We start from the raw sequence: 25,378 nt of genomic DNA on the forward strand, positions 1-25,378 counted from the left end.
AGAAATTTCCTGAATTCCTTGGCCTGTGACCCCCTCCCCCGTCTCTAAAGCCAGCAATGTTTCCTTTCTATGACTGTGCATCTGTCATCACATCTCTTTCTCTGACTCTTCTTTTTTGCCTCCTCCTACTACTTTTAAGGAGTCTTCTGATTACATTGGGTTCACCTGAATAATCTAGGATCATCTCCCTATTTCAAGGCCAGCTGATTAGGAATCTGAATTTCCCTTTCCATAATAATATGACATGTTCACGGTCCTGAGATTTGGCATATGAACATCTTTGGGGGGGCCATTATTCTGCCTGTCATAGAAGATTTAGTTTTTAGGGCCAATACTCACAGCCTCTATTTCTTATTCCTTTTCCTAAATCTTTGAGTGTAATTATATCACAGTTTTTGCTTAAATCTGTACTAAGTATGAACGTATTGTAAACATGTATGTATGAGTTAGAATATGCTACCATTGCATTTATTTTTCTTATAAAACTTGTATTCTTGGAGTTAATAACTGTCTTGGAGTTAACTGTCTTTTTTTTGTTACTGCTTGATTAGTGTTTTATGTACTTATTTTTAATTAATTCCCCCAAACTCTGACATAAACATAGCTTCTCTCAATGCCTTCAGGTGCATGAGATAATTACTTTCAATTTTTGGAGTCATTGTTTTTTTAAATGTTCTTTCCTCCTGCTTTTCTCTTTGTTCCCTAGGCCTACTATAGAGATGTCTTGAAATTTCCTTTTATAATTTTCCTGGGATTTCCTTTTCTCCTGTTGAATCCCGTTTCTTAGACCATATATGTTACTCTTTCTTGATTTACTCTCTTTTTTAGGTGGAGCAAAATCCTCTGGTTATCTTCCTGGTATAGGAAGTAAACTTTTTTCAGGTCTGACATGTTTGAATGAATCTTCATTTTATCTTTATATGTAATTGATTGGACTATATATAGATTTTTAGGGTGGGAGTGATTTTCCTACAGAAATTTGAAAGCATCACATTATTGTCTTCTTGCTTTTGGCATTTCTGTTGAGAAGTTTGATGCCATTCTACTTCTTTTTTTTGTCACCTGTTTTTTTGTCACCTGTTTTTGTTTTTATGTGTATGTGTCTGTCTTATGTCAGAAGCTTTTAGGAGTGTCTCTTTAGCCCTAATGTTCAGGTGGTATGAGTTTATGTGTGTGTTTTTTTCATTTGTTATACTGGATACATAGTAAACACTTTAAATTTGGAACTCCTTTTCTACAGTTTGGGAAATACTCTTGAACTATGTTTTTGATTATTTTCCCCATTTTCTTTTAATAGTTCCTTCTAGACCTTTTGTTTTTTAGATATTGGATTGCTTATGTTGATCTTTTCATTTTATTTTCATTTTTCTTCCATTTTCATTCTCTGGATTTTTTGGTTTTAATTTATGGGAGATTTTCTCAACTTTATTTTCCAGTCTATTTATTAAAGATAATTAGCATCATATTTTTAATTTCTAAGTGCTTGTTTTTGTTGTTTGTATATTTTAAATAAATGTTCATTTCCTAATGCAGTATCTTCTGTACTCTCTTTGAGGACAGAAATCATTATTATTATTATTTGAAGTTTTCTTTTGCTCCTGGCTTGTCTGTTTACCCCATGTTCCTTTTCTTTATGTTTTAAAATAATATCTGCCTGTCACACTTGTGATTTCCATCTAATATTTAACGATCCTTCATATTGCAGAATGAAGTACAAAATAACTGAAACCTCTGTGTGAGGTTGGAATTTGTTGATTGTAGGGGAATTGGACACACAGCTCATTTTTGGTTTGAGGATAATCGATTATCAGTGTCATGGTTCCTTTTTCTTGAGCTTGCTCGTTTTTACAGAGAGAAAGCCGTCCATTTCCTTCTTGAGGTTTCTAAGCCTGGTACTTAGTAAAGGAAGGGGAGATTTCATTATCAGGAATCCAGAATCCAGATTCTAAGATAATTCCTCCCTTTTAGCATATGGTTGTATTTCATATTTCTCAGTTGAGAGTCCTCCTGGTTTAACCTCTCCAAAGTAAACCCTTTAGTCTTCTGCCAGGTGAGTGTCAGGTAGTTACTGACACTCATGGATTAGAGGAGAGGATTCTACATGGATTAAGAAAAATAATCTGTGGTCACTAGATAAAATTTTAGTCACCTCCTCATCTTTCTAACCTCACTGCATCCCTGCCTTCAGTGCTGCGTGGCCTCTTTTTAATTCTTATATTTCTGGGGCTTATTGCAGGATAAATTTGCTTATTAGTTTAATTACCCACCGGCACTTCTCTCTGTTCTACTAAGGCTACTCATTGCTACTTGTTCATCAGATATCCATCTTTCCAAATTTAGATGATAGCTCTTGCTTGTTTGAGAGCGGCCTATTTGGCTCTTGTCTTTTTATTTTTGGTTCTTTGTTAGTTTAGTGCCTTAAAATAATTTCTTAATAGTCTTTTGGTGGACTTCAGTGGGGGAACAGAAGTAATCATATGGTTTTACTCCTTAATCTTTTAATTCCACAGAGATATATAGATCTTTCTTGTTAGTTCATCTTTTAATATGTACATCATAACTACAAAAGTGATCATAAGCTGATTACTGAACACTAGAAAGTTGACACTGAGGGAAAGGTCTCAGTGAGTCTTAAAGAATTATGGAGGGCAAGAAGGTTGGTGGAAAAAGGATTAGGGTTAGCCTGGGCACCATAGTGAGACCCTGTCTCTACAAAAAAAGCAGGTGTGGTAGAGTACATACCTATAGTCCCAGCTACCCAGGAGGCTGAGATGGGAGGATCACTTGAGCCCAGGGGCTCGAGATTACAGTGAGCTATTATTAAGTTTAGGAAACTGTAAAAGAAGCCGTGTTATAAAATAATTTTAAAGAAACTCATTTGGTCTATCCATATTCTTTTGCTTTTGTATATACCAGAAACTAATTGAGATTTTTGGTTCTGAACACCATCAATGACTCTTTAGGGAATCTTTCAGTAGCTCTTGTTTGCTGACTACTATATAGGTTTCCTGTATTTCTTTTGAAAAATTAGTATTGAATGAGAGTCTGACCCTAAGGCATAAGAGCCAGGGGAGGGCAGGGTATTATTAAGTTCTGTTTCTGTCTCATCATCTAACATAGTGATTGGAACAGGTTAAGTTATCCATTGATTATAGCTCCCTGCAAATACAGTAGATGTTAAATAGAGTTGCTCAGCATCCTTTCTTATAAAGAAAAATGAGATCCAGGCTTTGCCACTTTCTGACTTGGGCCTTTGCAAAATCCTTATTTCTCCAATCCTTTTTTTATATATATAGAATGAAAATAGTAATAGCTCCTAAGGATTATTTTGTGTGTGCCAAATAAATAAAATAAACTGGGTATCATGCATGGCACTCAGTAAGTGCTCAGTGAATGTTAAGTGCTATGATTACTATTATTGATACTACTGCTGCTGCTTTTATTGCTGCTGCTACTACTACTACTACTACTACTACCGCTACTACTACTACTACTACTACTACGATGATGATGATTGTATTAGCATTTTTGGCATCATTTAATTTTCTGAGATATTAAAATTTCCTGAGACATGAATTTTGAGAATCTGTTAAAAAATGCTTTAAAATGTGTAAATAAAGTTTTAGATACCATTTCATAGGTGTAATGAACTCCTTAAAGTGTGCTATAGACCATAGGTTTAGAACTCCTTCTCAGAGGATAATGGATACCACTTCAAATGGACACAATTCAGGTGGCAAATATTGGAAAATAGCAACCAATCAGTACACAATTATATAAAGACAAAATACAAAATAGCAAATTAATAGCTTCAAGTGTTAGTCCATTCTCATACTGCTGTAAAGAACTGCCTGAGACTGGGTAATTTATAAAGGAAAGACATTTAATTGGTTCACAGTTCCACATGGCTGGGGAGGGCTCAGGAAATTTACAATTATGGCAGAATGCGAAGGGGAAGCAAGTACCTTCTTCAGATGGTGGCAGGAGAGAGAATTGCCAGCTAATGAGGAAGTGTCATGCTTTAAAAACCATTAGATCTTGTGAGAACTCCCTCACTATCATGAGAACAGCATGAGGGAAACTGCTCCCATAATCCAGTCACTTCCCACCTGGTTCTTCCCTTAAAACCTTGAGATTATAATTCAACATGGGGTTTGGGTGGGGTCACAAAGCTAAACCGTATCATAAGGGTTGATTTGGGACAAGGTATTTCTCAGGATAACATTCTCTAACCATTTGCAAATCATTTAATGTGCTTGTTAAATAGCAGAATTCTGGGCCATAGCTCAGAATGACTGAATCATAATTTCTTTGAGAGATTATGAGTCTTCTTGAATACCCTAAAGTTTAAAGTCAAGGATTTTAGAATGTTTAATACAACTATCATAGAAAGTGTATGATCTTCTTAACTATTCATACATAGTTAAAGAAGCTTCAAAAACAAAGGATGGAATTTATTTAACCAAAGTGTGGAAAGGGAAAAATAGACGAAATTACGTTGGTGGGTTTTCATGAATAGTTGGCAAAGTAGTGACGAAGTCTTCTGTGATGGGATCAGATTGTGTTAAACACCCTAGATTTTTCACATAGTAACTGTTGTCCTCTGGGCAAAAATTAGTTACCTTCTTTGATCTATTGTATCCTCATCTGTAAAATGAAGATAATAATAATATCTATAATACAGGCCTGGTGTAAGGACTGAATGAGAAAATGTACATAACACATACTGAAGTCCTCAGTAAATGTTAATTGATTAGAGTTAATTGTCATTATCATCATCATCATCATCACTATCATCATCATTTTAGTGGTGGTTATCCATACTGTCAGTATAATATTCTTAAGGTTTCTTTGCCTGTATAATTCTCGCCTACCCTTAAGGATCAAAATGAGGTTCTCCCTTTTGATTACGTTTTTCTAACCATTTATTTATGGGAATCACTACCTTCTGTGCTTTTATATCCTTTAGCAACTAGTAGATAATAAAGATTTTAATATCTACCTTTTTGGTTAATTGATAAAAATTTATTTGCTTCCTATTTATCTACACAGAGCAAGTGAATTTTATTTATAAGCTATTGTATTTTAACACAGGAGCTATTTGAGCTGCAGGTTGAGTGATCCCCTACTCTGAAAATTCAAAATCTGAAATGTTCTAAAATCTCAAACTTTTTGAGAGCCAATGTGACTCTCAAAGGAAATGTTCATTGGAGCATTTTTGGTTTTTGATTTTCAGAGTGGAGATGCTCCACTGGTAAATATATAATACAAACATTCCAAAATTCAACAAAATCCAAAATTCAAGACACTTCTGCTCCCAAGTATTTTGGATAAGGCATCCTCGATCTGTATTTTGTTTCTGTTTCCTCATTTCACCTGACCAAGATATTTCAGAGAATTTGTTTACTCAAGTAGTTTTTTTTTTTTTTTTTCTCTTGAGACAGAGTCATCTCTGCTCACTGCAACCTCTGTCTCCCGGGTTCAAGTGATTCTCCTGCCTCAGCCTCCCTAGCAGCTCGGACTACAGGTGCATGCCACCATGCCCAGTTAATTTTTGTATTTCTTTTTTAGTAGAGACGGGGTTTCACCATGTTGACCAGGATGGTCTCGATCTCTTGACCTCGTGATCCGCTTGCCACGGCGGATCACGCCACGGTGCGTGCACCACCATGCCCGGCCTAGGTGGAGACATTTAAACATAAAACTACCTGAGTAAGGCCAGGCCGCGGTGGCTAACACCTGTAATCCCAGCACTTTGGAAGGCCCAGGTGGGTGGATCACCTGAGGTCAGGAGTTCAACACCCGCCTGGCCAATATGGTGAAACCCCGTCTCTACTAAAAATACAAAAATTAGCCAGGCTGGTGGAACGCGCCCGTAATCCCAACTACTAGGGAGACTGAGGCAGGAGAATTGCCTGAACCCAGGAGGCAGAGATTGTAGTGAGCTGAGACTGCACCGCTGCACTCCAGCCTGGGTGATAGAGCGAGACTCTGTCTCAAAAAAAAAATAATAATAATAATAAAGTCTTCACCTAAATTAAACTCGACTGTATAAGTTAAATTTGTTTTAAAAAGAAAAATCTTACTCTGTTTTCTAAAACCAAATATGATTTTTAAAACTGTTTATTTTTTAAAAGTATTTGTACATTTACTTTTATTTCTTGTGCTTAACTAATCAAGAATTGACTGCATAAGTATAGTTATGAGAGTTCAGACCATTTATTTTAAATTTGCATCCTTTCACCTCTGAAACACTAAACTATGAAACCTAACACAAATACTGTAAGAACATCTGAGGTAGATAGTTAAAGTATAATTAAGTTTAAATGCCTTGGTGAAGGAGTATAAAAATTATTTAAATTCAATCGGCTAGTACATTTGCAGTTTTCTTTTATTAGGTGTGAAATCTAAGAATCTCCTGCCAACTCTTGAAGGCTCAATCCAGAATGTTGAATTGAAGTACTGCAGCACATCATTGGTCAAATGTGCCTCTGGGACCATGGGATCAATAAAAATTTGTGCCAAAGCCCCAGGTATGTGCAGCTGGACCGTGTAAAACTTTATTGCCTGTATAGGAGAATTGGCCTTGCATTTTACAAGGAACGTTACTGAAACAAGAATTTACTCATTGTTTCTGTGAATCAGACGTTTTAAATTTTTACTTAGAAATTTTTCTAATTGTACCAGGATGATACTTCTTGACTTTAACAAATTAATTTTTATTTAGGGAAACATACTGAGTTTTATGAATGGTTATGAGGGAGAAAAAGGAATGTTTATTATACTTTTTGGGGGAATAGGAGGGGTGTGTGTGTGTGTGTGTGTGTGTGTGTGTATGTGTGTGTGTGTGTATATATATACACACATATATATAAAAGACACTTTAAATTAAATTAAAAAGTTGTTGTTATAATATAATTAAATAGGAGACCCAATTGTTTTTAAATTTTGGTTGCAAATGACTTTACCTTCCTACCAATATTTTATTTCATAATATATTTTTAAAACTATTTGTGATTTTTTTCAGTGCAAACTGATTTTAAGGTAAGTTTATAAAGGTCCAGATTTCATTTAATTTTTAGAAGACAGTGTGTTGTTTCCTTTTATAACCTTTTCTGGACATGTTCTGCATTCATTAGCAAATACGAAAACTTAAGAGTTAAAAATGCTTTACATTTTATGAAACTCAGTATAATTAAATGTATAGCTAATATCAAATAAAATAGAAATGTTATATTATGGTGTTAGTATATTTTAAAATCAAACATTCTCAAGTGACTCATGTTTTATTTTTGTTATTGTCTTACAAATATTTCTATTCAGTTGATAGTGGAAAAGAGAAGTTGATTCCCTTGCTTCAGGGTCCTTCCGACACTAAAGACCTTCATGGCACCAAGTGGCTCAATGAGAGTAGAAAGCCAGAGTCTCTCTTAGCTCCAGATTTGATGGCCTTCACAATCCAAGTTCCACAATATATTGACTACTGCCACAATTCTGGTAAGTACAAACCTATTATTATTCCCTTATTTTGCATTTTTTTTTTACAGAAAGGCTTTTAAAATTGGTTTTTTTTTTTTTTTTTTTTTTAGCTATTTTTGTCAATTGGCTTTCTCTGCAGTTGTGCTTTTTCAAAATTCAGATTAAGAATTTTTGTATCACTTTTGTTAATTGAAATGTGTTTATGAATAATAATGATTTTATTTATATGAGAGAATTTAGCTGTATGTAGAGTGGTTAACTTCAGATTCACCTATATAAGGAACAACTGAGTTTTAAAATATAGCATATCATTATAATGCAGACTTTCTAGGGATGGTAGCACTTTGTAACCCACAGTTTGTCATGTGTAAATTAGGTGTTTTTACCTTCTATAATTTTTTAGGAATGAAAAGATTTGATGGTAGAACTGAGAAAAAAATCTCAGAGGTCATTATCTCATTTTTTAGAGTTTTTTTTTTTTTCCTGGTAACACTTTGAATAGAGTCTATTTCATTTTATTCTACACCATAATAGCAGAGCTATACCTCTCATGTTGAGAGGAGGTATCAGAAGGATCAATGAAGACTGAGAAAAGAAAAATGTATGATAGGTAGAGATCACTATCAGCCATGAATTCACTTAGCCAGTATGTGGTTAGCAAAGTCAGGGTGTTCAGTCAATGAGGCTAGCAACATGATAGTAATATAGACATTTGTTTTAAAAGATAGGTGGTCCACATTTTCTCTCTAGAAGTAACTGGCCAGTGAGTAGTTTCAAATAGTTGCTTAAGAGTAGAGCTTCATTAACATTATTCAATAACTACTGTAGCTTATAGAAAGTGTGTTCAGCACTAGTATGTTCAAGTAGAAACTATGAAAAGATTTGCAATTAACTGAGCAGAGACTATGTAGAGGTGAATATTGAATAAAGCAGTACACAAGTAAATATATAGAGGGACACAAAACATTTGAAAGATGAATATATTATGGTAATATTTGCAGTTGAGTGGCATCCACACTGAAAACTGGAAATTAGTATTTGAAAGGTGAGTCTAAGGATGCTGTCTGTCAGCATGCTTCTAAGGACAGCACACCTCAAAAATAAGATTTCAGCCTAGTAAGAATGGGTATGGAACCATAAAGAACGAATGACTAGAGGATGACTCTAGGATCCAAAGTAGGGCTGTCACTATAGAGAAAAGATTTTACCGATGTTTTAAGGCAGGGATTGGTAAACACTTTATTAAAGGGCCTGACAGCTAATATTTTAGGGTTTATGGCCCATACAGTCTCTGTCTCAACTATTTCTGCTGTTGTAGCACAAAAATAGCTACAGACAAGACTTAGATGAATGGATGTGACTGTGTTTCATAAAAGCAGGAAGTGGGCCAGATTTGGCCTATGTGGTTTGTCTAACATGGTTATAGGAAGAAGGAATTGGTGGATAAATATCATGGCTTTGTTAATGCCTATTTAATCATGTTCCTTAAATATATTATTTAGTAAACTTCTTTATAGAATTACCCATATAATAATTTTTGTTTTCAAATAATGAACCTAAGATGATACTAAAATGACCAGACCATTCAGTTACAATTTTGATACCTAAGAAGAGATTAATCTTACTAGAATCTTGTCACTGAAGAAAATTCTTGAGTTAGACAGGAACTCCTAATATTTGCTTTACCATATATACAATTAAAATAAATTAATAAGTTGAGTGTATTTAAATAATCTGTCCTTCTAACAATATTTATATTATCTTTTGTAATTTAAATGCATTTCTAGGGTCACAACATTTTATTTGTGGTTTTAACTTTTTATATGGCTCTAAAAGTAAACTGGTATAAGAAAAATTATCTGTGACACCTATAATATTTATAAAGTTTTAACTTTTTCTTGCTGTTAAGGAAATTCACCTAATCTGCAACATTAGTGTTATGTATAATGGTATGTTTATGGATTTGTGTGTAAGATTTTAATGTGATCGTGTATTTAGTGCTTTGAAAATTTTCCTTTGGGTATGTTTTAAACCTAAAATGTAATATATTTTAACTTAACACTACATTCACATAGTTTATTTGGGGCATTTTTAAATTTAAATTTTTCATCCACCCTAGAACTGCCACCCACATTCATGGCTTAGGTATTTATGATATGGTTTAGAGCGCTAATAAGTACTGTAATAAGTATGCCAGTTTTCAAATAATTTGGATTAATCTTATGTTCTTGTAACAAGATTTAAATTGGGTGTGTATGTGAGTATGACTGATGTTATAGACAAATCATAAGTAAATCTTAAATGAAAAAATTAATAATTCATTAACAGTCCTTCAAGACTTTACTAAAATATTATACTTTCAGCAAGTACTTTCCTGACCATTGTATCTAAATTTCTCTCTCTGTCTCCTACACACATATTGACACTTCTTATTTCTCTATACTTCTTTAGTTTTCCTTAGTACTTATCAGAATCTACCATACTATATATGTTAATGATTTATAATGTTGATTGTTTCCCCTGCTATTAGAATGTTATGCTTCATTTGGGCAGGATGTTTTGTCTCTTTTTGGTCACTGCTGTATTCCCAGTGTGTAGACCAGTACCTGGTACATAAGCTAACAATAAATACGTATTGAATGAATAAGCAAGTAACTGATGATTACATTTACTTTTCTTTGGTTTTTGAAGTTGAAGCATCTAATGAAATAGAGACAAGAATCTTTTCAGAGGCTTAAGGGAAGAAAAAGATTTTAGGTGGTTAAATCTTTTAGGTGAACAGTTAAAGGGCAGCATGAGTGGTCTCTGCTTGTGTTTTCACAAACAGATAGATGTCTAGGTGAGGTTGTTAATGAACTTTTCCCATGAGCTTATAGAATCTGAATGATGATCATACTAACTGGCTTTTTTAGGGTCATGGCATGACGTGTGGAAGACAGCTGCCCCTTGTGCATATACTCAAATTGAGGGGGATGGATGGTTAAACTGGGGACCAGCAAATGTTGCAGATGCTATGTAAAAGTCAATTAGAAAGTGAGTTTTTAGAGGAGCTAATTACCTAAGCAGCCTTTTGACTGTGATTTGAGAATGTGAGGGAATGGACAGCTTTATTAATGGGGATTTGGAATTATGATGGAAAGAAATATTAATGGTATTAGTAAAACTCGTAAAAACAGTACTTTACAATTAAAAATTCACATTTGTGTAAATTATTTGCTTACAAATCAAAACTGTTTTAGGCAGAGAAAATATAATTTGTGTCTTGCAGAGGAGGAAATAGATGCCTAGAAGTTCAATGACTTGTCCAATTGCCTAGCAAGTCAGACTTTGAACTAGAACTTGGAACTTCTAACTGTACATTTTCCCACCATGTTGGGTGTTGGGCTGTTTATCATTTTCTCTTTTAACCTTAGAATCCACCTTACTGAACACTGCATCCTTCAGTCTTAAAAGTTCCTAATGTAAAGGATCTCCTTTTTTACTTTATATTAAGCACTGTCAAAAGAGCCACACTGTCATCTTATAGCATTGCTTTGTCTTTGAAGTTTCAGCAATTCCCTTTACACTTACCCCTCTTCCCTCCTTGATTGCATTCTGTACTTGACAAACTGATTAACAGCAAAGGAGCTGAATGCTCTTATTAGAATACAATGTGCCAGCACACATTCTGTATTTATGGTTACTACTCAGGGGAACCATTTAATGTCACATTTCTTAGTTTTGTATAGATACAACAGGTCAAATAGGGAAATAGATGCTTCTCTGGTTCCTTCGTAGGTAGAAGCACTTGGTGACTATAACTGATATATGTAAAACATTTAAAAATAGGTTCTGCCAGGTGCGGTGTCTCATCTCTGTAATCCCAGCACTTTGGGAAGGGTGAGGTGGAAGGATCTCTTGAGCCTGGGAGGCAGAGGTTGCAATGAGCTAAGGTCGCATACTGCACTGTAGCCTGGGTGACAGAATGCAAACCTGTCTCAAAAATAAATAAAAATAAAAATGGGGTTCTAAATATTTTTCTTCCCCTCCTTTTTTTTTTTTTTTTTGGAGACAGAACCTTGCCCAGGCTGGAGTGCCGTGGGCACGATCTCAGCTTACGGAAACCTCCGCTTCCTGGGTTCAAGTGATTCTCATGCCTTACAGAGGCGCACCACCACGTCTGGCTAATTTTTGTATTTTTAGTGGAGACGGGGTTTCACCGTGTTGGCCAGGCTGCTCTTGAACTCCTGGCCTCACGTAATCCACCCGCCTTAGCCTCCCAAAGTGTTGAGATTACAGGCATGAGCCACTGTGCCCGGACTCCCTTGTCTTTTTAATACAGACTTTGGCTCTTCTTATGCTATATTTTGCGTATGATTCGTAGCAGGTTCTGCTTGCTAAAGAGTTCTGAGTCTTTGTTAATCATGGTATTAATGTGTAAATAAATTTTGAAGTGTCTGCTATTTAGGGATATAAAATGACCATGAATTACTATTAGCTTAGAATCAAAAGAATTTAGGCCATCATTTCAATTTTTTTTTTTTTGAAACGGAGTCTCGCTCTATCACCCAGGCTGAAGTGCAGTGACATGATCTTGGCTCACTGCAACCTCCGCCTCCCGGGTTCATGCCATTCTTCTGCCTCAGCCTCCCAAGTAGCTGGGACTACAGGCGCCCGCTACCATGCCCAGCTAATTTTTTGTATTTTTAGTGGAGACGGGGTTTCACTGTGTTAGCCAGGATAGTCTCAGTCTCCTGACCTTGTGATCCACCCACCGCGGCCTCCCGAAGTGCTGGGGTTACAGGCATGAACCATTGCGCCTGGCCCGTCATTTCAATTTCTAAGCCAGTGTTAGGAGTTCTGTTTACATGTCTCCTGCTCTCTATTTGCTCTAGCTCTGCTGGCCTTTCTTGATTTTCTCTGTGGTGGTTATGTATTTACATGTACTGTTTTTTCTGGTCTCAAGATCTCAGCTCAACTACTATTTATCCAAGGAAGCCTTCTGTGACTGCCTTTTCCCTACTCCCTCCCAAGCCACTCAATTTAATTAAGTACCTCTTTTACATTCTTTCATAGCTGTTAAGATGGTGTATATTTATATATGTCTTTACCACTTGACAGTAAGTTCCATACGGGCAGAATTAATCACTGGTTGCTTACCATTTTATCTCCAGGACCTGTCATTGATTAATGCACAAAGAATGCATGAGAAATCATTTGTTGAATGAATGAATAAATGAATGAACATTTATGACAGATGTTCAAGGGTGTAAATTTGACAGATTAAATAGTAGGTTCTTAATACATGTTAGCCTCCTTTTCTTTTCTCTATTTCTGTTTCTTCCTCCTCTTCCTTTCCTTCTGCATGTATCTACCACTAGAGAAAATATCTACCAGTATCTTCCTCTGTAAGATAGTTCTAATTACTATTAGATTATTTATTCACTGGACTGTAACTTCCATTTCCTGGTCTGATTTTATTCTTATAAATGACATGAAATAATGTATCAGCCTGAAACATACCTGACAACACATATTATTTTACCTTTCTTACCTTTTTTTTCCTTCCTTTCATTTGGTCATTTGGTATTCATCCTCTTTAGTCTCCAGCATTTACTGCTATGGTTGATCATACCCTTTCTATTCAATCCTTAGTTTCTCTTGGCTTCTAAGTATTCAGAGACAAGTCTCTATAGCAGTGGTCCTCAACCGTTTTGGGCACCCGGGACCTGTTTCATGGAAGACAATTTTTCAAAGGACTTGGGTGGTGGGGGATGGTTTCCAGATGAAACTTGTCCACCTCAGATCATCAGGCATTAGATTGTCGTAAGGAATGTGCAAGCTAGATCCTTTGTGTGCACATTTCACAACAGGCTTTGTGCTCCTATGAGCATCTAATACTGCTGCTGATCTGACAGGAGGCAGAGCTCAGGCAGTAATGCTTGCTTGCCTGCCCACTCCTCACCTCCTGCTGTGTGGCCCAGTTCCTAACAGGCCATGGACTGGTACGGGTCCATGACCCAGGGGTTGGGGACCCCCTGATCGATAGGTCTTTTCTGTTTTTGCACTTCTTGTGAATGGAGGTGCTGACTGCCCTTTGTTCTGGACTGTCTATGCAAAGATGTTCTTATAGTGAACAGCCTTGGAAGACAAATATCATGTCTCATTCTGGAGCAAAGAGAGAGCATGCTTACTGTTATAAAACATTTGGTTCCTTAACTTAGGGTTCATCTCCTGTTACGTAATTCACTGCATGTACAGGCAGCCATCTGAAGAAACCTGCACACCATCACCTCTGTGAGACTTGTGGGCAAAGGGAACAGATGCAAATATGTTGATACTGGTGTTGCTTCCTGTGCCATAGGTAATAACGTCCTTATCTGTGACTTGAGATCTTTGTCTTCTGCAGCCTTCATGAAACTGTGGTAGTGCATGGTCTTAGGTCCCTCACAATTCTTGACACCAGAACAATGTCATTTCTTGGTTTTCCTTGCTTTGTTCCCCTCCTCAAAGATGTTTCTTTTTTCTGTTCCTTAAATGTAGGTTGTTACCAAGATTATATTATTGACCCTGTCTTTGTATCTGAATGATCTAATCAATACTTCTGTTTTCAGCAACCAACCATAAGTTTATATCTTTCTGTCCATTTATTTTCTTTTGAGATCTGGACTGCAAATTTCAGCTGCTTCTTAAATATTTTCTTTGGATATTTTAATGGTCCTAACACATTCAAAACTAAACTCAGTATAATTTTTTATTCCCTATTTCATGCTTCTTTATTCACTTTCAATTAATGGCACTATTTCCCTTTTAATACTGTCAATTTCAGCACTACCTCAATTCTGCCTTCTTTCTTCCCTGCACAAGGTTGATGTTTTACAAAAGCTTCTACCACTCCACCAATTAAATATCCTAGGTAAAACATCATATATTTCAGTAATTTTCTATATGATTTGTCTTCAGATTGTCAAACCGACTACTTCCACTACATGTTTGAAAATGTCTTCTTTAAAATGTTACTCTAAAATTTAACACTGTCCTCCACATACCACAAAGTACAATATATGTACTTCTCAGATTTGTATAGGGGACTTCTATTCAGTTGCTACTTGTCTTGAGTTTGTATGCTACTTGGAAACCGTGGATCTTTTTCACACCAACTACTCTTAAGACATGTTTACATATTTTATATGTCTACATTAGTTTATGAACCTACGTGGAAAGCTTTATACTTATTTCTATGAAATTTCACCTAATTGATTTTGGTCCACCATTAACGAAGACGATACCTTTTTTTTTTTTTTTTTTTTTTTTTTTTGAGATGGAGTCTCGCTCTGTTGCCCAGGCTGGAGTGCAGTGGCGTGATCTCAGCTCACTGCAAGCTCCGCCTCCAAGGTTTACGCCGTTCTCCTGCCTCAGCCTCCTGAGTAGCTGGGACTACAGGCACCCACCACCACGCCCGACTAGTTTTTTTGTATTTTTTTTTTGTAGAAACGGGGTTTCACCATGTTAGCCAGGATGATCTCGATCTCCTGACCTCGTGATCTGCCCGTCTCGGCCTCCCAAAGTGCTGGGATTATAGGCTTGAGGCCCCGCGCCCGGCCGTGGATACCTTTTAAAGTATCTGCTTAGCTATAGTCACTTGTGCAATTCAGATGCACATGCTATTTTTGCTTTTAATATAATGGAACTAAAAATAACGTTTTTTACTAAGGTAAGAAAAGTAGATTTATATGATTGTGATGTTATTTTAAAATAATTTAAAATAAGTGTTCTTCTTAAAGTATCTTTAAATGTAATGCCAATGTAAACCAGTCTTTGTATTATCTTGTATAATTTGTTTCAGAATTAAGTAATATAAAATTTTTAACTTTACCAAATTGTAATAAATTAAAAATAATTTAAAATTTTACTCATCAAACATGGGAAACTTTTGATCATTGCTATTGGAAAGGAAAGCCACAATTACAATTCTAATCTCTGTGAATTTACTGTTACATTGGGAGGTAGTTCTTTCTCTGGATTAAAACATACCAGCAAACAGACACACTCTTTTGTTTCACCATTTGGACTTGGTTGTTTAGAATATATTGTTTAGGAGTTTTAAAAATGGAGACAGTATTTTATATTGTAAGTTTTAATTTGTAGAGAATGTCTGTTTTGGTTTCAAAAAATTCTGCTCCTAATGTAGAAATAAGCGAATTGCCTTGAAGTTATATGTTTAGTATTTTTGACAGAACACATGAGTAAGAATGCTTATATATTGTAGCAATTAAAGACAATTCACATTTGTGGTTTGGGCATAAATGTGTAAAAATTATACCCATCTATCTTATTACATTTCCTCTTTCCTCCCTGAGGACTTTACTATGTACTTTATCTGTAATTGTTGCCAGTTTTCTATCATGTTCCCACTGGGCTTCTGGTGCAAAAAATCTTATCCTCTTGATGACAGAGCTTGCCTGAATGATTTCATGCTCCTAGCATTTTTGTTCACGGGAATTAGGGGCAAAATGTAACTACAGCTGAACAGAGCGTCTATTTTTCTAATTTTGGAGTTTAGGCTCTGTTATTGGAACTAAATGAAGAGATGCAGGTGTTCTCCAGTCCAAGCCCTTTGGGAGTTTTGATGGTAGATGCTTGAAAAGAAAATGCATGTGTTTCCACAGTCAAACAGCAGCTGTGAGACAAGGATTTATGCTTTTCTCAGAACTTTGGGATTTCAAAATGTTACATTTAATCACAAGCCCAGAAAGGGGAGCAAATGTTAAAGATGTTACGCATAAAAGTAAGTTTACTGATTTCTTTAACACACGAACTAGTTGTGGGAACGTAGGAAGTAAGTACTTTTTAATCATAATGCAAGCAATTTCTAAAGGATTATGATAATTGTAAGGACACTGCCTTTTGAAAATGTTACATTTTTAGTGCAGATAATTTTTTTATACTACTAATTTCTTAAATTATATTGGTTTTTTGCCATTTAGAGATGCAAACACAAGACGAAAGGTATGGTAAACTCTTTGTCATATGCATTTTAATTTTTTTTCCCCAAAAAGTTTAATAAATATTTTATTGTAAAAACAATATTTTCAGGTACTAGAAATGTCAGGTTCTAGCTAGGATAGTAACTAAGGGAATTAACAGCTATTTAAATACAGGTGTATATTTAAATGTTTACACAAAACAAAGCATATATATATACACGTTTAAAATATTTTTTCTTTTTTCAAATCATGAAATTACTTTGTGTTGTAGTTGATTTTCAAATTTATCTTTATTAAAGCACTACCTTGCAGTATTTCTTTGCCATTCTCCTATTTTTATTGCTCTACTTTTTTAGCATAATCATTCATTTATTCATCTAACAAGTATTGCATATTTTTTTGTGCGTAGAACTACAATGATGCATCAAAGTTTCTACAGTGAATCAACTTCTAATGAGGAGTAAGCATGTAAACAACTACAGCTGCATGAATGAATGATATAAAGGCTTATATTTTGGGTTCAGCTTCATCCATTATACATTATGTTACTTTGAGGAAGTAAACCTTTCTGAGTATTGGTTTCTTTTTTTCTTTACTTTATTTTGAGATAGGATCTTACTCTGTCATCCAGGAAGGAGTGCAGTGGTGCTTTCATCCTCTACCTCCTGGGCCCAAGAGATCCTCCTCCCTGAGTCTCCCGAGTAGCTAGCACTACAGGCATGAGCCGCCACACCTGGCTAAATTTTGTGTGTGTGTGGTTTTTTTTTTTTTTTTTGTAGAGACAGAGTCCCACAATGTTGCCCAGGTTGGTCTTGAACTCCTACATTCAAGCGATCTTCCCACCTTGGCCTCCCAAAGTGTTAGCATTATAGGCGTGAGCTACAGCGCCTGGCCTAGTGTTGGTTTGTCATCTATAAAATGGAGATACTCTTATCTGCTTACTAAGATTGCTGTGAAGATTAAATTAAATACTGTATCCTCAAATACATTGTAAACTTTAAAGCATAATGTGGATTTTAAGTATTAATTATTCTGTTCAAAATAGTACCCTATATTAACCAGTCATTGAAAATGCAAGGTTTTTCTCTCAGTCCTTTCTTTTCCTTGCTTAATCTCGACATCCCAGCTAGTGGTGTCTACCTTAAATTTTGTCTCAAGGTAAAAATGTGCAAACCTGTGATTATGCATTTCTGAAGCTAGGAGCAAATCCTTTACATAGTTTCGTTATTCTCCTTCCACACTGAAATACACCCTGGAAGCTATGATGTGAGGAGTCAGGAACAGTTGCAATAGCAACAGGAAATTACTTCGCTTGCTTCCTTGGAAAGGTCCCAGATTCTGGAAGGAAGCCAGAGGGAGAAATCCCTTGAGCCTTAAGGGTAACCAGTTTCCCTCATTTATATAGCACAAGGTCAAATTTTTTGCATTTTTTACTGCTTGTATAGTAAAAGTAAACTGGCATTGAGAGTAAATAGTAGCTTCATTAATAAGTAGTAAATTAATATACAAAAATATTTGGGTTGTATACTGGGCTGCAGGTGAACTTCACTAGAAAATATGGACTGTCTCATAATTTGCTTAAAGTATGTTTTATATGGATCAAAAAGGTACCATTATTATTTTATTTTCTACTTAGAATATAATATATGTTTTCTATGTGAGTTTTTATTTTTGCAACTCATAGCTTTTGTGTTTAAGATCCAATGACATTAACCTTGTGATCCTGTGCAGATTTTGAAGTTGGCTGTATAGTAGCTTTCATATAGGCCAAAAGAGGAGTAGAAGCTGTAGTGAACCCATAGGAGTTGCTTTACAAAACGCTTAGGGGTGAAATGCACATCAGTCTTTGCTACCTGCCCCTTCTCCTAGTTGTTCTATCCCCTCAAGAAAAAACCTCATTCTACTGACAGCCTTTGCATTCCTTTTATTCAGTCCGGTATACATGGAAATCATTCTTATACCATTGCATTGTTTTGCAAGTGAGACTCAGTTGTCTGTTAATATGTGAGAGTTTAAGTGTTTTACTAAGGATATATCTGTTTTATTTTCACCTCCCTCTGACTTTTGCTCTTCCTCCTCCCCATCCCTTTCCTCTCCCCTCCCTTCCCAATTAATTACTGCCTTCTAAGCACAACCATAGCACTTTCACTGTATTCTGCTGCAAATAGTCTTAACTGTTTATAGGATTCCTTCCCCATGAAGCTGGGAGTTCCTAATGGCAGGGAACCATAACTAGTGTATGATAGGTATTCAGTAAATATAGGCTGGTCCAAAGGAAATTATTTTTGCCATTTGGGCATAGCCCTATTGTTTGCAGGTACATATTTCATTTCTGAATTGCTCTATGGGGAAAAATGTAGTCTGGCTTCAGTCTGTTAAAGGATAATTTTTAAATGTAAAATCATAACTCTCATATAGATATATAAGTTAGACAAGTGCTAAAGATTTTATTTAACTCATCATTAATGAGAGAACCAGGCATATGTTACAACTAGATAAAGGAGAATTTAAAAAAGAGGCATTTGTTGATCAGTAATATTAAAATAGATTTGGAAATGAACAAACTGGCTTTTTCCTTAATGGGGAAATGAGATCAATTGAACATCTGCCTGACAGAATTTGCCCACCGTCAGTCAAGAATTATTTTGCTTTGCTATCAGTTATCTATAATTTACTGATTTGTAAAATAGTGTAAAGGCAATGAAAGGTGCAGAGTAGCATAGAGTCAGAATCAGATAACCTGAAAGGGTGTGCTTTTAACAATGTAGAGTTCTACATTGAAGCACAATTTATTTCCTAAAAGTCTTACTTAATTCCAGATGGCTAGGATATTTTTGGCTATGGGTGGTTTAAATATAGAGGCAGATCAGAAATAATTTTATGAAGGTTTAATGTATGGTGGGAGAATTAAAGGGAAGTGATACCACCGGCAGAGGGCAGTAATGAAGTAACAGTTTCTTAAAGACAAAGGAAATACTGATTGCTGATAATTCTGGGCTAATTCTGTCGACCTTAACTTGAGTTTTATTTTTCAGATATTGCTGTACTAAGTTCCTTTCAGCCAGCTGCTTTGCCAATACCTGAAACTTGCCAGATTAAGGCTCATTTTAGTTTTGTTTTAGGCATTGTTAATGAAATAAATAAATAAAATATTCTAATCTTGTTTTAGTTAAGTAAATAATGTGTTCTAACTTATAAATACTTTTTTTGCATGGCAAATATTTGAGTTATCTATTGTAGATTAGGTGTTGCTTTAGGCATTAAGGAGATATATGTGTGTGTGTATATATATCTCTCCATACTGTATAGATAGATAGATACATCTCCTTATCTATGATGAGTTATGATATGATCTATGATAGATGGATATATGTAGCTATCTACACACATGAAAGTAGAGTTTCCAAGCCTCACCAAAGTAACATTCTGTTGATTATGATATTTTAATTTTAGTAGTTAATTTATTCTATTTTTTATGAGAATAAAACACTTAATATAGTATTATTTAAACTATCAGAAGTCTTTCTTTGAATCTAAAAATGACATCTAATTTCTACTAAAAGATAAAATCTGAAATATTGTGAAAATATCTATCTGGAAAAATATGATAGCCAAAGTTGTATAAAACTCAATTGTAGATAAATAATAAAAATACAAATACACCATAGAAAAATGGCCAAAGGGGACAAAAGTAAGAAGTACAAATGATCAAAAACACATAAAAAATTCAAATTAACAAGTAGTCAAAGAAATCGATATTAAAACACTAAGTAACATTTTTTTACCTGTGAAATTGATAAATGTTTACTACATGATAAAACAAAACTGAGGAATTTATAATGAGAGGAGTACTTCCATAAAAGTCTGGCAGGTGTATGAATTAGTACAGAATCTCTAAAAATCAATTTAGCAAAATGTATGAAGAATTTAAGGGTGGTTATCTTTTATAATCCCACTTCTAAAACTATATCCCAAGTGAGTAATCCAAGATGCATTTGAAAGACTTATATTTAAAGTATAAGGGTATTTATGTCAGCTTATTTATGATAATCACAAATTATCTTTGTTATCTAATAGTAGGCAAGTTACCTAGTAAAACAGTGTATTCATAGAAGGATATCTTTGAAATTAGCCAGTAGGAAATATTTGATGTCAAAAGAAAATGTTCATATTAAAAGCTTGTATGAGAAAATTAAAGTATAAACCTACATATAAGATTCCAGTTTTGTAAAATTTCTTCAATATATACATATGAATATATGCATGCATATATATATGTATTTATAAAAAGTTACTTTTAATAGTAATTAGCAGTACTTAATGGGATTATGGGTCAACTCCCAGTCATACTTTTACTCTTCTATGTTTTTTGATATTTTCTGCAAACATAATAGACATTAAAAAATATTTCTTCTCCAAAATTACTAATTTTCAACCAATTATTTAGAGATCATTATGGTTATTTGGCTCACACATAGTATTCTTGCCCACTTAATTCTTATATAACCTTTAATAATGAAATAAAATTTCATTTTTAAAGAATACGTGTATCCTGAAAGTCACAGAGTCTATAGCTCAATTTTTGAAGATGCTTTGGGGTGCAGGTAGGAGAGATCTCAGTGTGTATGTGAATAAAATACCAAATTTTAAGGTAATCGTAATTTGCATTTCTCTTTGAATAGTTTTAGTCTAGTGACTAAAATGTTTAAAATAACTTTATTTTTCTGATAATTGTTTTCTAATTATAAATAAAATGTATCTTCTTTTTGATGCATAGTTGGAATTTTATCATTAGTCAACTACCTGGGATAGTACAAAAGAACCTTCAATGACTTATGATCCAGGATCCAGATATTCACTTGAAAAATAGTTCTTTGACTATTTGCATGTATTTTGACATAGGAACAAAGATAATGATTGTCATAGTTAAACTCCAAATTCAGCCGGGTGTGGTAGTTCATGCCTGTAATCTCAACACTTTGGGAGGCTGAGGTGGAAGGATCAGTGAGTCCAGGAGTTTGAGACCAGCCTGGGCAACATAGTGAGACCCCTGCCTCTATAAATGAATGAATGAATGAATGAATGAAAGAGAAAGAAAGAGAAAAAGAAATCAAGGTCAACTCATGAAATCTTTTTTTGTTAAACCTTTGATGAAGTTGAAATATTCCAAATTCTTAATGGAAACTAGTGGAAGTTAATAGTCTAGATAATAATCTTACAGGGAGAGTTGAGAACAATAGTAAATTTGAATAATATCTAAAATCATCTACTTCAGGTAAAATAGGTTTAGTTGGGAGAATGCAATATATACTTCTGTAGAGACACTATCTAGGTATTTATCAGTGTATCTATAATAGGACATTAGACATTGATGATATTGCCACTCTTGTTTGTTTTTACCTTCACTTCCAGTCAGTTCCTCTCTTCTTGATTTGGGCTTTATTTAGAATTATTAGCTATGGTTAGTGTTACTTTGGGCTCAAGTTGAGAAATAGAACATTTCCTTGGGATAGCTGGATAAGGGTTGACAGAGACACAGGAAAAGTCAAGAATATAAAGACGATTCATTTCTATGTGGGCATGAGAATTTCTGAAATAATGAGCTGTAGTTGATGAAAAACAAGCAAAGTTTAGTGAATAATCTTTTCAGGAAGAAAGAAGGTGACCAGGCCAAAATATATCACCTCTGACAGGGTGATAAATAGCCACTGAATGGAGAGGAAAGAGTGAAGGAGGAACAGGCAATATTAAAGTTAGTTACTGGTAAGTTTTTAAAAAATCAGTTTGATATTGTTAAATCATTAGTCATCAGTTATCCTAGAAACAAGATTTGTTAAAATGACTTATCCTGTGTAGAAAAATACATATATTTTGAGTGGGAGACTTTCAAGATCATTTCTAGTCCAGAAGAAAAGAAAAGGCAAACATTTTATTTGGGCAAGTGTCATTAGAGTTAAGCATCTAGTGAGTAGAGGAGATAAGACTGACTCTTGTTGTCTGGAGTTTTTTTTATTATGTATATTACTTTAAATGGCTATTTTCAGATGACCATGTAGTTTCCTTTATTCATTCAACACATATTTTCTTGGTGCTGGAACCTTATGATATAAAGATGAACAAGACCCTTTTAACTCTTGTTAATGAGCTTATATGTAGTTCATTGACAGAGACATACAGGTAAGTAGACATTTAAAATGTAGTTCAAAGAATGCCACAAAACAAGATATTATGAGTTCACATTGAAAGAAATCCTTAACCCAGTCTTTGCGACTTGGAAAAGGATTTCTGGAATAAGTCATGTCTAAGATGAGTCCTTAATTAAGGGTTGGAGAAGAAACAATTGGTCAAGTTTGGCTAAACTGTAAATAATTTCTGTGTAACTGAAGCTTTGAATGGGATTGGATCAATGGTAATTGTGCCTGATAAGATAAGAAAGCTCCCTCAGATTATAAAGGGCCTTGAAAGTCATTTTAAAGGGTTTGGACTGAGTGCCAAAGGGAATAGTTAAAAGGCTTTTTTTGTATTTATGCTTTAGAAACTTAACATAGGCAGTAGTGTGGATGAGGATAAATAACAGGAGGCCATGAGAAAAGTTAGGACTATGTTGCAGTGAAAAAATGGTAATGTCAATGGAGAGAAGTACACAGATTTGTGGGATATTAATGGGTTGGAATTACAGGAGGTGATTAATTGAATATGTTGGCCAAAGGAAATAGCACAGTAGGCAAGCACCCACTGTGTGAATTTGAAGAGCTGGGTGGACAATAGAATGCCTTTTACTGAAATGAGGAACAAAGCAACAAGAACCAAGTTTTCTTTAGAGTAATAGAGGCAATAGATCTAATAATACTAATAGTTCTTTCTACGTGCCAGGAATTATTCTAAGCATTTTACATAGAACATAGGCAGTTTGAATATAGAACTCATATTCTTCACCATTACATGAAAGAGCACAGGCTATGGAGATTTCAGACCCTAAATAATTTATGATTCAATTCACTGAATTCTATTTAATTTTATTTATTGGCTGCTAGCTACATTCTAGAGGCTGGTATAGAAAGTTACTTAGTACAGGGCTCTGGTCTATGTACACATACAATTAATTCTAATTTGACTTTCACAAATGATATAATTGATTGGGAGAGAAGTTTTGCTATCCAAAAATAGAGGAAAAAGAGATTAATTTGAAGGGAAGGGAGGACTGAATGATATTAGAAAGATCTCTCAAGGAAGGATTGATATTTAAGCCTTGAGTGATAAAGAATTGCACATGAGTGGAAAATTCTTATTTTAGCATTGCAAATATTTTCAATTAGCTTACATTGTTTTAAATGGTAATTATTATTAGTTGAAGACAATATTCCCATAAAAGTAAAAAATGTATAATTGTTGTTAAAAAGTATTTGGTACATATTTGTAGTAAGGTAGTTTTTCCTCTACAGTATTTCAGAATATTCAGATAAGTTTAATTAGGGAATCATATTTAAAAATTTTAAATGATTGTAGAATATAAGATATTGGATTGTTATTGCTGCTTTGTTTTCTAAGACAAATTTTTAAAATTTAGATATTGGGATTATTAGATTGAATTTAATTTATGTGGATAAGCTTGGAGTTAATTATTAAGTAGAACTTGATTTTTAGCCTTAGAATAACAAATGCAGAAGTGAAGAAAACTTTTTTATTGGATTTGTTGTTAACAAAGCATGGCATAAGTAAGCCTCAGCCAGCCTGTGAAAGGGATGACTTAACACAACTGTTGATGCATTTAGAGTGAAACATCTTTATCAAGTTAATATAAGAAGCAGTCATGCCCTACTTGAATTACTCATTTATAATAGCTAAACAGCAGCCTGCATGTGGACTTTGAAATCCTGGGAAAATAAGATGCCTGCATACATCCAAATGTTGAAAGCTTTTACCCCTCAGCAGCTGGAAAATGTTGAGCTCTTTTGTCATCTTCTAGGTTTTTGGCCTTCAGGGAGATGTGATCAATTTAGTTACTGACCAGCTTTATCCATTACTTTTGATGGTTATAGTCGCTGAAGTAAGCCTCTGCAGTTTGTAGCTGAAAAGATCATGTTTACATATTATATTATTTAAAATTTATAAAAGTTAAACACATGGACCTAGATGTTTCTAATTTGTTCAAGTTTATCACATATATTCGGATCACTAAAAACAGCAAATAATTTAGATATCATAAAAAATAATTTATCCACCTTAAATGGAATCTAAAATGTATTTGTCTCTAAGGGACACACAATATATCCCATATATTGCAGTTCTTGGGTAAATTTTATATGTTATATCTATCTGTGTGCAACTTTTTGTAACTTTCCTAAAGTACAGACAGTAGTTTATTTTGAATCAGAACTACTTATAAACACACAATGCAACTAATTATTTGTGCTTCTTGTTTAGCTTCTTTTCACTACCTTTTTGATTACTGGTCCAAAGGGGATTTTTGGAAAATAGCTTGGAGTGATACAGCATAGCTAAGAAAAGATCCCTGTTATATGAGGGAAGAAATGTGTCTGTAACATTAAAGCTGTTACTCTGGAATACTAATTCTGGATCCTAATCTTGGTGTAAATCACTTGAGCTCAATTTGATTGTTTCTTAATCTGTTAAATGGTTGCAATGCCAGATACTGAATACTGTTGTGTTGATCGTCCATTGCATAAAGGCACCCTTTTATAGAGGTCACCATTCATGTTGCAAACCAAGTTAATTTGTTTATTATTATTGCTGTTCTCACAAATTGGTGTATTATGACAATATTCTACAGATGGAAGTAAAAATAAGGATGGCATCATGTGGCTGGTGGTGACTGTGGGCAACATGGATGATCCTATGTTTGACTAGTTTCTCCTTTTTAGTTGATGTGTTAAAAATATTTGTTGGTATAAAAAATGTAAGAGCTTATCCTC

General features: G+C 34.5%; 1 protein-coding gene across 13 annotated transcripts in view; it reads left to right on the plus strand.

The window, feature by feature from the left end:
• The window catches only part of VPS13B (vacuolar protein sorting 13 homolog B), a 904,863-nt gene that overhangs the window by 285,619 nt on the left and 593,866 nt on the right, over positions 1–25,378 (plus strand). For all 13 annotated transcript variants that reach the window (XR_004059219.1, XR_004059220.1, XR_004059221.1 and 10 more), the window contains exons 18-19: positions 6,399–6,533; positions 7,324–7,497. Coding sequence is in view for 10 of the 13 variants with exons in the window: in XM_010385612.2 (XP_010383914.1) it covers positions 6,399–6,533; positions 7,324–7,497 (309 nt within the window). In the remaining 3 variants the exon portion in view is untranslated. The remainder of the gene's footprint in view (positions 1–6,398; positions 6,534–7,323; positions 7,498–25,378) is intronic.

Source organism: Rhinopithecus roxellana, chromosome 9 (genome assembly GCF_007565055.1).
Source record: "Rhinopithecus roxellana isolate Shanxi Qingling chromosome 9, ASM756505v1, whole genome shotgun sequence".
Lineage (NCBI taxonomy): Eukaryota > Metazoa > Chordata > Mammalia > Primates > Cercopithecidae > Rhinopithecus > Rhinopithecus roxellana.